At 44.6% G+C, this 15845-nt stretch overlaps 1 protein-coding gene across 17 annotated transcripts in view; it reads right to left on the bottom strand.

Moving 5' to 3' along the window:
* Positions 1-15845, bottom strand: part of LOC143277513 (uncharacterized) — a 68167-nt gene that overhangs the window by 36880 nt on the left and 15442 nt on the right. For all 17 annotated transcript variants that reach the window (XR_013053747.1, XM_076582375.1, XM_076582380.1 and 14 more), the window contains 3 exons: positions 10547-10882; positions 4801-4934; positions 2295-2511 (listed from right to left, as the gene is read on the bottom strand). Coding sequence is in view for 16 of the 17 variants with exons in the window: in XM_076582375.1 (XP_076438490.1) it covers positions 2295-2511; positions 4801-4934; positions 10547-10882 (687 nt within the window). In the remaining variant the exon portion in view is untranslated. The remainder of the gene's footprint in view (positions 1-2294; positions 2512-4800; positions 4935-10546; positions 10883-15845) is intronic.

The raw sequence follows: 15845 nt of genomic DNA, 5'->3' as shown, positions 1-15845 counted from the left end.
GTGTCTGTTTCCTGGCAAGTTTCCTGTGTCTGTTTCCTGGTAAGTTTCCTGTGTCTGTGTCCTGGTAAGTTTCCTGTGTCTGTTTCCTGGTAGGTTTCCTGTGTCTGTCTCTGTGAAAAGCAGGATTCTGGCATTCTGGTTTAAACTTGTTACTAACCGAAAAACTTCAAAGCTGTCTCTTCAATTGGTATGTCACCAATATACATGGGAACCAATACCTGGAATGCATTCATACAACTTTGAATGGAATTGGACTGAGCAGTTTCTGGTTCAGCCATCACAATTCCAATGTTCATCCCTGATGGTTTAAAGAGAAAGATAGCAAAGTTTAAAATAGCAGTTTTTACAAGATTAGTATAGACACGTGGATAACTATTCTATATATGTTAATTACAGAGATGTTTAAACCAAACTTTAATCAAGATGTATATCTTACAGTGTTACCAAATAATTGTGTAATTTAGTCAGCACAGTTTAGAACAACCAGCAATGCATTGCCTGTTCATAAACAGAATTTCAACAATTTTCCCAGAAATGAAAGACTCTGTAATAAATGTCCCCCAAAATGACATTGCTGACGAGTTTCATTATCTGTTTCTGTGTCCCTTTTTTGACATTGCTGATGAGTTTCAGTATCTGTTTCTGTCCCTTTTTTGACATTGCTGATGAGTTTCAGTATCTGTTTCTGTGTCCCTTTTTTGACATTGCTGATGAGTTTCAGTATCTGTTTCTGTCCCTTTTTTGACATTGCTGATGAGTTTCAGTATCTGTTTCTGTCCCTTTTTTGACATTGCTGATGAGTTTCAGTATCTGTTTCTGTGTCCCTTTTTTGACATTGCTGATGAGTTTCAGTATCTGTTTCTGTCCCTTTTTTGACATTGCTGATGAGTTTCAGTATCTGTTTCTGTGTCCCTTTTTTGACATTGCTGATGAGTTTCAGTATCTGTTTCTGTCCCTTTTTTGACATTGCTGATGAGTTTCAGTATCTGTTTCTGTGTCCCTTTTTTCATAGCATCAGAAAAATTTAACCTACATATTATGGAACCCAACCAAACTCCAAATTCCACTTGCTATTTTCTGGAAAAAAAAGAATGTTATCCAAACTTTAATTAAGCCTTCGTTTTGACTACATGTGTCTCTTTTCAGTAAAACTTTGTATATCGATAATGAAAATAACATTGTCTGTTTTAAAGGTAAGAAATGGATCGTTAATATATCTGTTTGCTCATGTGGGTTTTTTGTATTTCTTTTTTGATTTTTTTTTTATACATCACTCATGTTATCTATATGGTTGTTGGAAAAGATGTTCAAGTGCATAATGTTTCAATGCCCCCAGGGGACACACGAAACAAACTTCTTTCCTTGCCTTGCCTTCTTATACAAAACATCAATAGTACAATTTAAGTGTAATGTCACCCTGGCTTTTTTTTCTTTTTTTTTTTATATTCCTCTATGGGACTTAGATATGTGAAATATACCAGATTCTAGTCAGAAGTCCGGCTGTGAGCACTACTGGCACAATATCAACATGCTCTGTAACGTGTAGCTACCGGTTTCTTCAGTGAACAGAACCAAAACTGCCCATCACACGCAACAGTCAGAGATGCTGCACATGTTTGAGGCCAGTGTGTTATATTGATGCACAGAGTTTCTGTCACTGACAGTCAGGGAGCAAGAGCTGGGACAAGCCAGAGAATTACCTAACTTCCATTGATATGTTCAGCCACTCAGCTGACTGACTGGCTTGGTCAGGGAGAAAGAACCAACCCTCAGACCTCAAAATGCTATCCCTGCTGCTTCAGCTTTAAACTTTCTGTTACTTCCTCACTTCTCACATCACCCTGTTGAACTTGTGGAATGTCATGCAGCATTGTTTCCCCTTGTTGCAATGGGTTCGGCCCTCCATTCTCAATGAAAATCAGTCACTGAGTCATCTTACACCTGCAGTGTTGCATGTTCAGAAATAGTTATCACGGTGTCATCAATGGATACAACACACTACCATTAATCAATGTAGGAATGAAAGGAGAACAGCAAATCCTTGATAAAGCATTCCGTTATCATACTGCCAGGTGTTGGTCCCTCTGACAAGGCATAACATCTTTTCTCTTCCCTTCATGCTAACAGGACATGTTCCAAATTCAGTTTGGAATTCCGATTGTTTGGTGGGTGTGTAAGTTTACTTTTTTGTTTGTAGGATTGGAAGAAACAGCTGTGTCAATGTGGCTTACACAACAGTCAGTATCACTGTGTTAAACAGTTACAGATTCAGTGTTTATCAGGTGATGACTCACTTATTTGGTTTTCGTCGTTGCTGAATTTGACATTTTTCCAGCTGCGGCCAGGCTTGAGCTTGACAGTGTAGTGGTGATGGCCGTCCACTGTGGTGTTGAGGGGGGTGGTGAAGTTACACACAGCAGACCCTGTGGGCAAGGTGTTCTGCTTCATCACTTGCCACTCCGTCAACTCCGTCAGCTCCGTCGGCTCCGTCGGCTCCGTCAGCTCTGTCGTCTGTCACATGCCCATGAAGATGGAATTCCATAGTCCCGAAATATGAAGCTACATTCACTTGTGAAGAACAAAATAAAATCCATTTGACAGACACAACATTTACCCACCAGTTTTGATTGAAACCATGACAGCATTACAATCAACTGAAAGCAGCCCTATGTGCAGAAAATATCACAATTTTGAATGCAGTCCTGTTGCTGTGGAAGAAGAGACGTGAAGCAGAGAGGAAGCAGTGAACCTGGCTGAACAACACTTTGAAGCTCTGGCAGCAGACAGGAAGCAGTGAACCTGGTTGAACAACACTTTGAAGCTCTGGCAGCAGAGAGGAAGCAGTGAACCTGGCTGAACAACACTTTGAAGCTCTGGCAGCAGAGAGGAAGCAGTGAACCTGGCTGAACAACACTTTGAAGCTCAGGCAGCAGAGAGGAAGCAGTGAACCTGGCTGAACAACACTTTGAAGCTCTGGCAGCAGCAGAGAGGAAGCAGTGAACCTGGCTGAACAACACTTTGAAGCTCTGGCACCAGAGAGGAAGCAGTGAGCTTGGCTGAACAACACTTTGAAGCTCTGGCACCAGCAGAGAGGAAGCAGTGAACCTGGCTGAACAACACTTTGAAGCTCAGGCAGCAGCAGAGAGGAACCAGTGAACCTGGCTGAACAACACTTTGAAGCTCTGGCAGCAGAGAGGAAGCAGTGAACCTGGCTGAACAACACTTTGAAGCTCAGACAGCAGCAGAGAAGGTGCTTGTAGCAACCTGATCAAGGAACTTGGTTTTCATGGAGATCTCTTCATGAATGTCTGACTAACAAACTACACAGGAGCAGTTTGCCCAAAGAATGGACAAGGTAGAGGGGGATCTCATCAAACACTGACTCAGTCAAGAAGGGATCTGTTCACATAGACAATCAGGTCTGTCAATTCACGCAATGACAAAAAGGCTGATGCTTGTTTTTTCTTATGTGCAAATATCAAAATGGCTTTCCAGGTCTACAGAATTTCACCTTCTACTGATGCCTTGGCCACCCAACTGCAGCCCCAGAACTGCAATGAAGGCAACAGTATGACACAAGCTTTTCTGTTTTTTTTCTCCGTTTCTTTCTATGTTTGTCGGCTACAACACCCACAGTCACTCCCATGATCTGTCTGAGCGGGCTGTCATGTGTATGACCTGTTTCTACCCGTTTCTACCCGTTTCATGGACACAAGTACGGTTCCTGTGCCAGCAACACAACTAAGTCAATAGTACAACACAAGCACAACTAAAGCAACTACAGCACAACATGAGTACACAGTACAACAATAGAACAAATACAACACCAGCACCACTATGAAAACTGCAATATGACAGTACAGTCATGACAACTGCAGTACAACACCAGCACAACTATAACATAACAACAACACAGCTTCAGTACAACACCAGCACAACTATAACATAACAACAACACAGCTTCAGTACAACACCAGCACAACTATAACATCAACACCAGCACAAAGCGCCAGTGACCCTTTGGGGTGGGGTCACAGGATGGCTGGCGCCCACGGGTGGTTTCCCCCATTCTACCCATACTAGGGCACACCTATGGCGCACGCTGGGTTGCCAGGAGGACCAGGGGCCAACCCCTTGTCCTCTGCCCCCGTATCCAACCCAGCACATCTCAAAGGGTGACACACACGGTCTCGACAAGTGGGATTGACTTATCGGTCAGGTCGAGTTCTTGACCAATACTGCCACTCTGTCCAAAAATCGGGCCTCTGTCACCCCACAGTCGACCTCCACATATTTTGTTGTGCTGATGGCATTCTGTAGTGGTGTTGGTGTTGTACTGAAGTTGCAGCAGATGAAGGAAAGAGACAGACAATGACAGACAGACAGTCAGTCAGTCAGTCAGTCAGTCAGACACACACACACACACACACACACACCAGTGGTGTTGTACTAGTGAAGTACTGCAGATGCTGTGGCTGTGTTAGTGTGTACTTGTCATTATTGTGATCATGCTGAAATATGTGTTTAATCAATGTGGTGTTGTGTTATGGTTGTTATGACAATGCTGATGTTGTGCTGCAGTTGTGTCTATTAATCCTTAAAGATTTTATGACAATAAATTGAGCTGAGTCGAGTCAAATCACACACACACACAGAGAAAGAGAGAGAGACAGAGAAAGTGAGAGGGAGATACAGAGAGACAGACAGACAGACAGAAAGAAAGAGAAAGAGAAACAGAGAGAGAGAGAGCGAGAGAGAGGCCTGTGAGGACACAGAGCACTGACCCAAGTCACCACTGACCTCAGCTTTGTGGAAAAGACGACAGCCGTATCTGTGTCTGGTGGAATTGCCCCCGGTGATGTTACAGTGCACGTGCACTGACCAGGGCCATGCTGACGTCAGCAAGTCTGCTTGACACCTGCCGTCTGCTGGTTCTGCCCACAGTCATCTCCCCTGCTGATTCTGCCCCAAGAGAGGGCGCCACCTCACATACATGGTTAGAGTGTTAGCTGTCTGGTCCAATCAGTGCAATACATGTCTGATATTTTGTCTAGCTGTCTGGTCCAATCAGTGTTGTCTGGTCCAATCAGTGCAATACATGTCTGATCTTTTGTCTAGCTGTCTGGTCCAATCAGTGCTGTCTGGTCCAATCAGTGCAATACATGTCTGATCTTTTGTTTAGCTGTCTGGTCCAATCAGTGCAATACATGTCTGATCTTTTGTCTAGATGTCTGGTCCAATCAGTGTTCTGGTCCAGTCAGTGCAATACATGTCTGATCTGTTGTTTAGCTGTCTGGTCCAATCAGTGCTGTCTGGTCCAATCAGTGCAATACATGTCTGATCTGTTGTCCAGCTGTCTGGTCCAATCAGTGCAATACATGTCTGATCTTTTGTCTAGCTGTCTGGCCCAATCAGTGTTGTCTGGTCCAATCATTGCTGTCTGGCCCAATCAGTGTGGTCTGGCCCAATCAGTGTGGTCTGGTCCAATCAGTGTGGTCTGGTCCAATCAGTGCAATACATGTCTGATCTTTTGTCTAGCTGTCTGGCCCAATCAGTGTTGTCTGGTCCAATCATTGCTGTCTGGTCCAATCAGTGCAATACATGTCTGATCTTTTGTCTAGCTGTCAGGTCCAATCAGTGCAAAGTATACTTGTACCCTTTAAAGAAACATCCGGGCAACAAGGCTGATGAACAAGTCGACATCTTCATTCTGTTTAGAGTGAATGTTTGTTATGCTTCACACACATGCATCCCCACACATGCACACACCCATACACAAACCACACACTGACCATCCCAACTGACCCTCACCACTCTACTGACCCTGACCATCACCACTCTGACCCTCACCATCCCAACTGACCATCACCACTCTGACCCTCACCATCCCAACTGACCATCACCACTCTGACCCTCACCATCCCAACTGACCATCACCACTCTGACCCTCATCATCCCAACTGACCATCACCACTCTGACCCTCACCATCCCAACTGACCATCACCACTCTGACCCTCACCATCCCAACTGACCATCACCACTCTGACCCTCACCATCCCAACTGACCATCACCACTCTGACCCTCACCATCCCAACTGACCCTCACCATCCCAACTGACCCTCACCATCCCAACTGACCATTAACCTCATCATACTAATTTACCCTTACCCTCACCACTCTAATTGACCTTGATCCTCACCAGCCCCATTGACCCTTACCACTCTGACCCTGATTCTCAACATCCCCACTGACCCTTAACCTCACTACTCTAATTTACCCTTACCCTCACCGCTCCAACTGACCCTGACCCTCACCATCCCAACTAGTGATATGTTATATATCTGATATCTCTCTTAACACATTGACCCATGACACATCTCTGAACACATTGACCCATGACACATCTCTGAACACAGTGACCCATGACATATCTCTGAACACAGTGACCCATGACATGATATCTCTCTGAACACAGTGACCCATGACATGATATCTCTCTGAACACAGTGACCCATGACATCTCTGAACAGTGACCCATGACATATCTCTGAACAGTGACCCATGACATATCTCTGAACACAGTGACCCATGACATATCTCTGAACACAGTGACCCATGACATGATATATCTCTGAACACAGTGACCCATGACATATCTCTCTGAACACAGTGACCCATGACATTATATCTCTCTTAACACAGTGACCCATGACATATCTCTGAACACAGTGACCTATAACATGACATATCTCTGAACACAGTGACCCATAACATATTTCTCTGAACACAGTGACCCATGACATATCTCTGAACAGTGACCCATGACATATCTCTGAACAAAGAGACCCATGACATATCTTTGAACACAGTGACCCATGACAAGACATATCTCTGAACAAAGATACCAATGACATCTCTAAACACAGTCACCCATGACATGATATATCTCTGAACACAGTGACCCATGCCATCTCTCTTAACACAGTGCCCCCATGACATGATATATGTGAACACAGCAACCCATGACATATCTCTGAACACAGTGACCCAAGATGAGATATATCTCTGAACAGTGATCCATGACATGATATATCTCTGAACACAGTGCCCCCATGACATGATATATGTGAACACAGCGACCCATGATATATCTCTGAACACAGAGACCCAAGACAAGATATATCTCTGAACACAGTGACCCATGACATATCTCTGAACACAGTGACCCATGACATGATATATCTCTGAACACAGTGAACCATGAAATCTCTCAACACAGTGCCCCCATGACATGATATATGTGAACACAGTGACCCATGACATATCTCTGAACACAGTGATCCAAGATGAGATATATCTCTGAACAGTGATCCATGACATGATATATCTCTGAACACAGTGACCCATGACATATCTCTGAACACAGTGACCCAAGACGAGATATATCTCTGAACACAGTGACCCATGACATATCTCTGAACACAGTGACCCATGACATATCTCTGAACACAGTGACCCAAGACGAGATATATCTCTGAACACAGTGACCCAAGACGAGATATATCTCTGAACACAGTGACCCAAGACGAGATATATCTCTGAAAACTGACCCAAGACATGATATATCTCTGAACCCAGAGACCCATGACATGATATATCTGAACACAGTGGCCCATGACAATCTCTGAACAGTTACCAGTGACATATCTCTTAACACGTGACCCATGGCATCATATATTTCTGAACACAGTGACCCATGACAAGATCTCTCTCTCTCTCTCTTAGCACGGTGACCCATGACATGATATATCTCTACATCTTTAAACAGTGACCCATGACATCTCTGAATAGTGACCCATGACAAGACATCTATCTGAACACTGTGACACACGATATATCTCTCAACACAGTGACCCATGACACGATATCTCTCTGAACACTGACACACGACATGATATATCTAAACAGTGACCCATGACATATCTCTGAATAGAGTGATCCTTGACGTGAGATCAATCTAAACACAATTGACCCATGACATATCTCTGAACACAGTGACCCATGACATATCTCTGAACACAGTGACCCATGACATATCTCTGAACACAGTGACCCATAACATGATATCTCTGAACGCAGTGACCCATGACATGATATCTCTGAACACAGTGACCCATGACACATCTCTGAACACAGTGACCCATGAGATGATATCTCTGAACACAGTGACCCATGAGATGATATCTCTGAACGCAGTGACCCATGACATGATATCTCTGAACACAGTGACCCATGACATGATATCTACCTGAACACAGTGACCCATGACATATGTCTGAACACAGTGACCCATGAGATGATATCTACCTGAACACAGTGACCCATGACATGATATCTACCTGAACACAGTGACCCATGAGATGATATCTACCTGAACACAGTGACTCATGAGATGATATCTACCTGAACACAGTGACTCATGAGATGATATCTACCTGAACACAGTGACCCATGAGATGATATCTACCTGAGCACAGTGACCCATGAGATGATATCTACCTGAACACATTGACCCATGACATGATATCTACCTGAACACAGGGACCCATGACATGATATCTACCTGAACAGTGACCCATGACATGATATCTCCCTGAACACAGTGACCCATGAGATGATATCTCCCTGAACACAGTGACCCATGAGATGATATCTACCTGAACACAGTGACCCATGACATGATATCTACCTGAACACAGTGACCCATGACATATCTCTGAACACAGTGACTCATGAGATGATATCTACCTGAACACAGTGACCCATGAGATGATATCTACCTGAACACAGTGACCCATGAGATGATATCTACCTGAACACAGGGACCCATGACATGATATCTACCTGAACAGTGACCCATGACATGATATCTCCCTGAACACAGTGACCAGTGTCATGTCTCCATGTTTTCCTCAAATCACAGCAGAGTCGGCCACTGTGTCTTTACCAGAAGGGAACTCGTGAGCTTGCCATGTCGTGTCATTCTGCTATCCAGACTTCAACCCTTCTCACACACGTGGTCAGGTCTGCAATTTTTGTTCTGTCAGACATGTGTGAACACAGAAGTCATTCTCTGACGTGTGAACACAGGTCATTCCGTCACCAGTTCTGACATGTAGTTCACCGCTCTCATGTAACTGCTGTGTGGCTATGGTAACAGAATGCGGGCTTCGTCAGTTTGGTTGAAACTGGATAATACCAAAGCCTTGTACAGCCCTCAGTCTGAGGCTCAGCGGAGAAAGGCGTGGCTAACCCTTTTCTTCCGTCATTTTTAACCTTCCCCGACCAGTCAGGTACCCATTCACACCTGGGTGAAGTGAGGTAAATCGGAGTAAAGCGCACTTTCCCAAGGACACAGCACCTTGCCAAAAAGGGGCCTCCAACCCTGATCACTGGTCAACACGATGGTGTACAGAGTTAGACGCATATTTTTGAAACAAGAGGAAGCTTCATATGTATTAAATACATAGTTCACAGTACACGATAGAACAAAGTAGATGACATGAAAGCAAGAAAACTATACATACGGACACAAAGAGAGAAAGGAGAGATGGGCAAACATGGAAGGAAAATGAGAGATGGACTGAAACAAAGAATGTAACAGTCATAGCTGGAAACAGACAGAACGAAAGAATTAAAGTAACAGACACATAGCTGGAAACAGACAGAACGAAAGAATTAAAGTAACAGACACATAGCTGGAAACAGACAGAAAGAAGGAAAGTAACAGACATAGCTGGAAACAGACAGAAAGAAAGAAGGAAAGTAACAGACACATAGCTGGAAACAGACAGACAGAAAGAAGGAAAGTAACAGACACATAGCTGGAAACAGACAGACAGAAAGAAGGAAAGTAACAGACACATAGCTGGAAACAGACAGACAGAAAGAAGGAAAGTAACAGACACATAGCTGGAAACAGACAGAAAGAAGGAAAGTAACAGACACATAGCTGGAAACAGAAAGAAAGAATTAAAGTAACAGACATAGCTGGAAACAGACAGAAAGAAAGGAAAGTAACAGACATAGCTGGAAACAGACAGAAAGAAGGAAAGTAACAGACACTGCTGGAAACAGACAAAGAAAGAAGGAAAGTAACAGACACATAGCTGGAAACAGAAAGAAAGAAGGAAAGTAACAGACACATAGCTGGAAACAGAAAGAAAGAAGGAAAGTAACAGACATAGCTGGAAACAGGCAGAAAGAAAGAAGAAAAGTAACAGACACATAGCTGGAAACAGACAAAGTAACAGACACATAGCTGGAAACAGACAGAAAGAAAGAATTAAACAGACACATAGCTGGAAACAGACAGACAGAAAGAAGGAAAGTAACAGACATAGCTGGAAACAGACAGAAAGAAAGAATTAAAGTAACAGACACATAGCTGGAAACAGACAGAAAGAAAGAATTAAAGTAACAGACACATAGCTGGAAACAGACAGACAGAAACAGAGGCGGAGACAGTCAAGCAAAGTACGTACCGATCACATCAATGTTACAGGTCGTGCTGCTGAGACTTGTGCAGTGGAGCGTGCCGTTCCTCAGCGATCGTAACTCTGTGTCAAGGATGGTCATCACACTCTTTGATTGGGTCGTTCTGCGGGGCAGAAACTTGTCAGTCCCAAATACACTGGTTGATGTGTCACAGGTCCCACTGAGTTTAATGGGTGGGCAGGTACCTAATTCGAAATCATCCAGTTTCCACGTCACGTTTTGATTGGAGCGAATACTAGTGCAGGTAAAGTTACGTGTCCTTCCACGAACCACCTCGCCATACAGGTCCTGGTCCTCGCCACAGTCCTTGAAGCTGACGTCAGCTGATAACAAAGGAACCCAACGTGAGAAACACATTGTGACCAAACTGATGGCTCCTCTCCCCCTTTCCCCGCCCCCAGTCCATTCCTGTTCACATTGTTCAGACGACAGGATCAGAGAGGACAATAATAATAATAATAATAATAATAATAGTATTTATATAAATATATGATTATCAGTATCTAAATAAGACTGAATCTTGGGCGGAGACAAATCAAAGCGCTTTCACACCAGTCATTCACACGCATGCATAACTCGAAAACTGAAGAAACTGAAGACAAGGAAGAGGCTGGGGAGGGAAGATATCTTGGGAAGAGATGGGTTTTAAGGCCAGACGTGAAAAAGCTGAGTGCAGAGACTGATCAAGAGAAAGAAGTTCATTTCAAATGCAAGGTCCAGAGACAGAGAAAGAACAGCGGCCAACATTGGAATCTGGGTATGCGTAAGCAGAGTGGGTCCAAAGCTGATCGTAGAGAGCGAGATGGAGTGTAGAGGTGAAGGCAGCCACAGAGATAGGAATGGCCTTTACCCTGTCATCACCTGCCTGCCCTGTCATCACCTGCCTGCCCTTTACTCTGTCATCGCCTGCCTGCCCTGTCATCACCTGCCTGCCCTGTCATCACCTGCCTGCCCTTTACTCTGTCATCACCTGCCTGCCCTGTCATCACCTGCCTGCCCTGTCATCACCTGCCTGCCCTTTACTCTGTCATCGCCTGCCTGCCCTTTACTCTGTCATCGCCTGCCTGCCCTTTACTCTGTCATCGCCTGCCTGCCCTGTCATCACCTGCCTGCCCTGTCATCACCTGCCTGCCCTTTACTCTGTCATCGCCTGCCTGCCCTTTACTCTGTCATCGCCTGCCTGCCCTTTACTCTGTCATCGCCTGCCTGCCCTGTCATCACCTGCCTGCCCTGTCATCACCTGCCTGCCCTTTACCCTGTCACCACCTGCCCTTTACCCTGTCACCACCTGCCTGCCCTTTACCCTGTCATCACCTGCCTGACCTGTCATCACCTGCCTGCCCTTTACCCTGTCACCACCTGCCCTTTACCCTGTCATCACCTGCCTGCCCTTTACCCTGTCATCACCTGCCTGCCCTTTACCCTGTCATCACCTGCCCCCTGTCATCACCTGCCTGCCCTTTACCCTGTCATCACCTGCCTGGCCTTTACCCTGTCGTCACCTGCCCTTTACCCTGTCATCACCTGCCTACCCTTTAACCTGTCGTTACCTACCCTTAACACTGTCGTCACCTTTACCACGTCGTCACCTGCCCTTTACCTTGTCATCACCTGCCCTTTACCCTGTCGTCACCTGCTCTTTACCCTGTCGTCACCTGCCTACCATTTAACCTGTCGTTACCTGCCCTTAACACTGTCGTCATCTTTACCACGTCGTCACCTGCCCTTTACCTTGTCATCACCTGCCCTTTACCCTGTCGTCACCTGCTCTTTACCCTGTCGTCACCTGCCTACCATTTAACCTGTCGTTACCTGCCCTTAACACTGTCGTCATCTTTACCATGTCGTCACCTGCCCTTTACCTTGTCATCACCTGCCCTTTACCCTGTCGTCACCTGCCCTTTACCCTGTCGTCACCTGCCTGCCCTTTAACCTGTCGTTACCTACCCTTAACACTGTCGTCACCTTTACCATGTCGTCACCTGCCCTTTACCTTGTCATCACCTGCCCTTTACCCTGTCATCACCTGCCTCCCCTTTAACCTGTCGTTACCTACCCTTAACACTGTCGTCACCTTTACCCTGTCGTCACCTGCCCTTTACCCTGTCGTCATCTTTACCTGTGTTCACCTGCCCTTTACCCTGTCGTCATCTACTGTCATGTAAATTCGAAACTACTACAGTCACTGATAAAAGTCTGGACAGATCACGTGACCAAACGTTTACGTAACGTCACTCGCACCAGTCCGACACACTGCGGCACAGCACACAGAACATCCTGCTTGTTCACTGGGGACTGATGATTATCATAAAAATTGTCCTCAACACAATCAGTTGAATAACCAAATGTACAGTGGCAACCAAACAACAAACTTCACATCTGGAGATTAGCGGCTTGCAGGGAACGAGAAAGGAACTCATATCCATGGAGAGGAGGTAAACAAATCACCATAGGCACAACCACACAAAACCATGAGTGAAACAGCAATCAAATACTACTATTGCACACCCAAAGAGAATCACTGGCTTGCAAGCAAATAAGCAACGAACTTTATCTTTACGAAAATAAACACTGTCGACAGAAAAAGATTCACCAGGGAAAATGGAGAAAAAACCAATGAAACCAAAAGGATTAGGCATATCAGACAGACAAGCGAAGAGATGGGACGGGAAAGGATTAGGCAAATCAGACAGACAAGCGAAGAGACAGGACGGGAAAGGATTAGGCAAATCAGACAAGCGAAGAGACAGGACGGGAAAGGATTAGGCAAATCAGACAGACAAGCGAAGAGACAGGACGGGAAAGGATTAGGCAAATCAGACAAGCGAAGAGACAGGACGGGAAAGGATTAGGCAAATCAGACAAGCGAAGAGACAGGACGGGAAAGGATTAGGCAAATCAGACAGACAAGCGAAGAGACAGGACGGGAAAGGATTAGGCAAATCAGACAAGCGAAGAGACAGGACGGGAAAGGATTAGGCAAATCAGACAAGCGAAGAGACGGGGCGGGAAAGGAAGCTTCTTCGGAGAATAACATAAAGAGGGCTGAGCTTGATGCGTCTGGAAGATTGTGAGCTGAGAACCTCAAGAATCAACTAATCTACTGAGCTTGACAGGGTCTGAGGAGACTGCGAGCAGAGGGACCAGAACGAGTATGAACGGTGATCTAACCCGACACAGTCAGGAAGTCTACACACGAAAGAGAAAAGCGAGCAGAGAACGGGAAGCCGAACGAACCCTTAGCTTCACGGGGTACCAGCGAGATCGCCATTTGAAGACAGCAAAGACGATTCAGAAGGAACAAGACTGTCACGAAGTGTGGTGCCATTAACCTCGAACACTGCCGTTAACCCCCCCCCCCCCCCCCCCCAATTTTTTTTTTTACTTCTTTTTATCAATTATCTTTGCGTTTATATTGTACATATGAATATGGAAGACATACAATATATAGTGATAACATATATATTATGCATCATGCATATCATCATTTGTGTATTCAACATTTTATGTATTAACGTAGTAAAACGCTAATTATACGTCCTTAGTATATTTATACATTAAAGGTTCATGTGTACTGAGGTCTGAAGAACATATATACGAAAATAAAAGAATACATACATAAATAACTTGGGGAAGAAGAGAGGAAAAGAAATGACAAGGGGAAAAAAGGGACTTATTTCTACTCCACAATGCTCCATATACAATGGACCAATGATAATATGTGTGTCCCAGAAATATATGCATATATCACCAGATTCGCACATTAAAAAAATGGTGTTATCATGAAAACAGAAGAAAATAAATTTAATATGCAAGCAGGTGTATTACTATTGTCAAATAATTCATTGTGCTTTACATAGGCATCAGAATTCAAGTCTTGTCTTGCGTGCAAGCTCGATTTGGCAAGGTTTTTCAAATTACAAAGCAAGATTTGTTTGGGCTCTGCATTAAATGGTAATAAATGGAATAAATGTTGACCTGCACGAATCGTAGGTCTGATTAAGGAGGAATCGATGTTGAACTGACCAGCACGTCTTTTTTCTTATCAAAGTTGATATAAACGCGACGAAACAGAGTGAAATAATTATGAATTTACAAAATAAAACCTCAGTCAGACTTCCAAAAGAAAATGAAAACTCCCCAGCCAGCACCGCATCACTCGGTGGAAAATTAATTCATTCAATTACTTATTTATTCACCTATACTTCATTTTATCTGATTGTATTTTCCCTCATGGCCTGAACCGATATGAACTTTCCTGGCTGAGTGCAGAACGCCTAAATTTACTTTACACTGTTCTCTTGAATATATCTCGCCACGCGGTGTAACGGATGTCACGCCCTATAAGAGAGCGGAATAGAACCTCCCACCCAACCCAGCACTACACAACTGAAACAGACAATAATTCAAAGTTCACATAGATTTATTCAATCACACACATAACTTGCCAAATAAAACAATAACCACAATCCCAGCCACAACAACTGATACACTTAAATGACAGAGTGGATAAATAAACATGCAACACAGAACTTGAAGAAACGGCCGACCAGCGGAACTTGAAACCAGCGTAAAGAATGTTATCAGTACACTTAAGATGTTTGATGAATAAACGAAAAAATACTGAAGCACTCCACAACACAAGAGGAAAACGACGATTTGGACGGTGAAGACTGACAAAGGACGGTGAAGACTGACAAAGGACGGTGAAGACTGACAAAGACGATGACGATGAAGCTAGTGCACAAACGACGACAGTGACGAGAAGAGGGCAGCAGGAAGACAGCAGTCTGCAGACAACCCAGCACTAACGGTACCAGGCCAACGCAGACTGCCAACCAGGTACCACTACCCCGACGCTGGAAAAAAAACAAAAGACACACGTCCAGCAGGGCACTCTTACCCTCCCCGCTGGAGTACACAGAACACAGAAAACATGGCCACCCGGAGCAAAACTTATCCCCACGTGAGGGTGCCGACTAAAAAGCCCAAACCCGACACGACCTTCCTCCAAGAAGGCCGCGGGCGAAAAGCATTGAGAAGCGTCACTGACAGAACAGAGACTTGAACCTCTGCTCAGCAGTGACAGGAACGCAAAACATGACTCCACGATTGCACGTGAAAAACGTAGGCTACAACCGGGAGCTAGAAATACAAAATGACAAGCAAGCTGGGGACAGTAAGTGGGGAAGGGTATGTACAAAACAGAACTTTACACGTGATTTTCATGAGTTGTGACATGGATGAGATATCTGAACTGTCGTCTCCACGGAATGTTTCAGAACG

This window comes from Babylonia areolata, chromosome 34 (genome assembly GCF_041734735.1).
Source record: "Babylonia areolata isolate BAREFJ2019XMU chromosome 34, ASM4173473v1, whole genome shotgun sequence".
NCBI lineage: Eukaryota > Metazoa > Mollusca > Gastropoda > Neogastropoda > Buccinidae > Babylonia > Babylonia areolata.
Note: the sequence above shows the minus strand (reverse complement) of the source record. Positions and strands in the feature narration are given on the sequence as shown.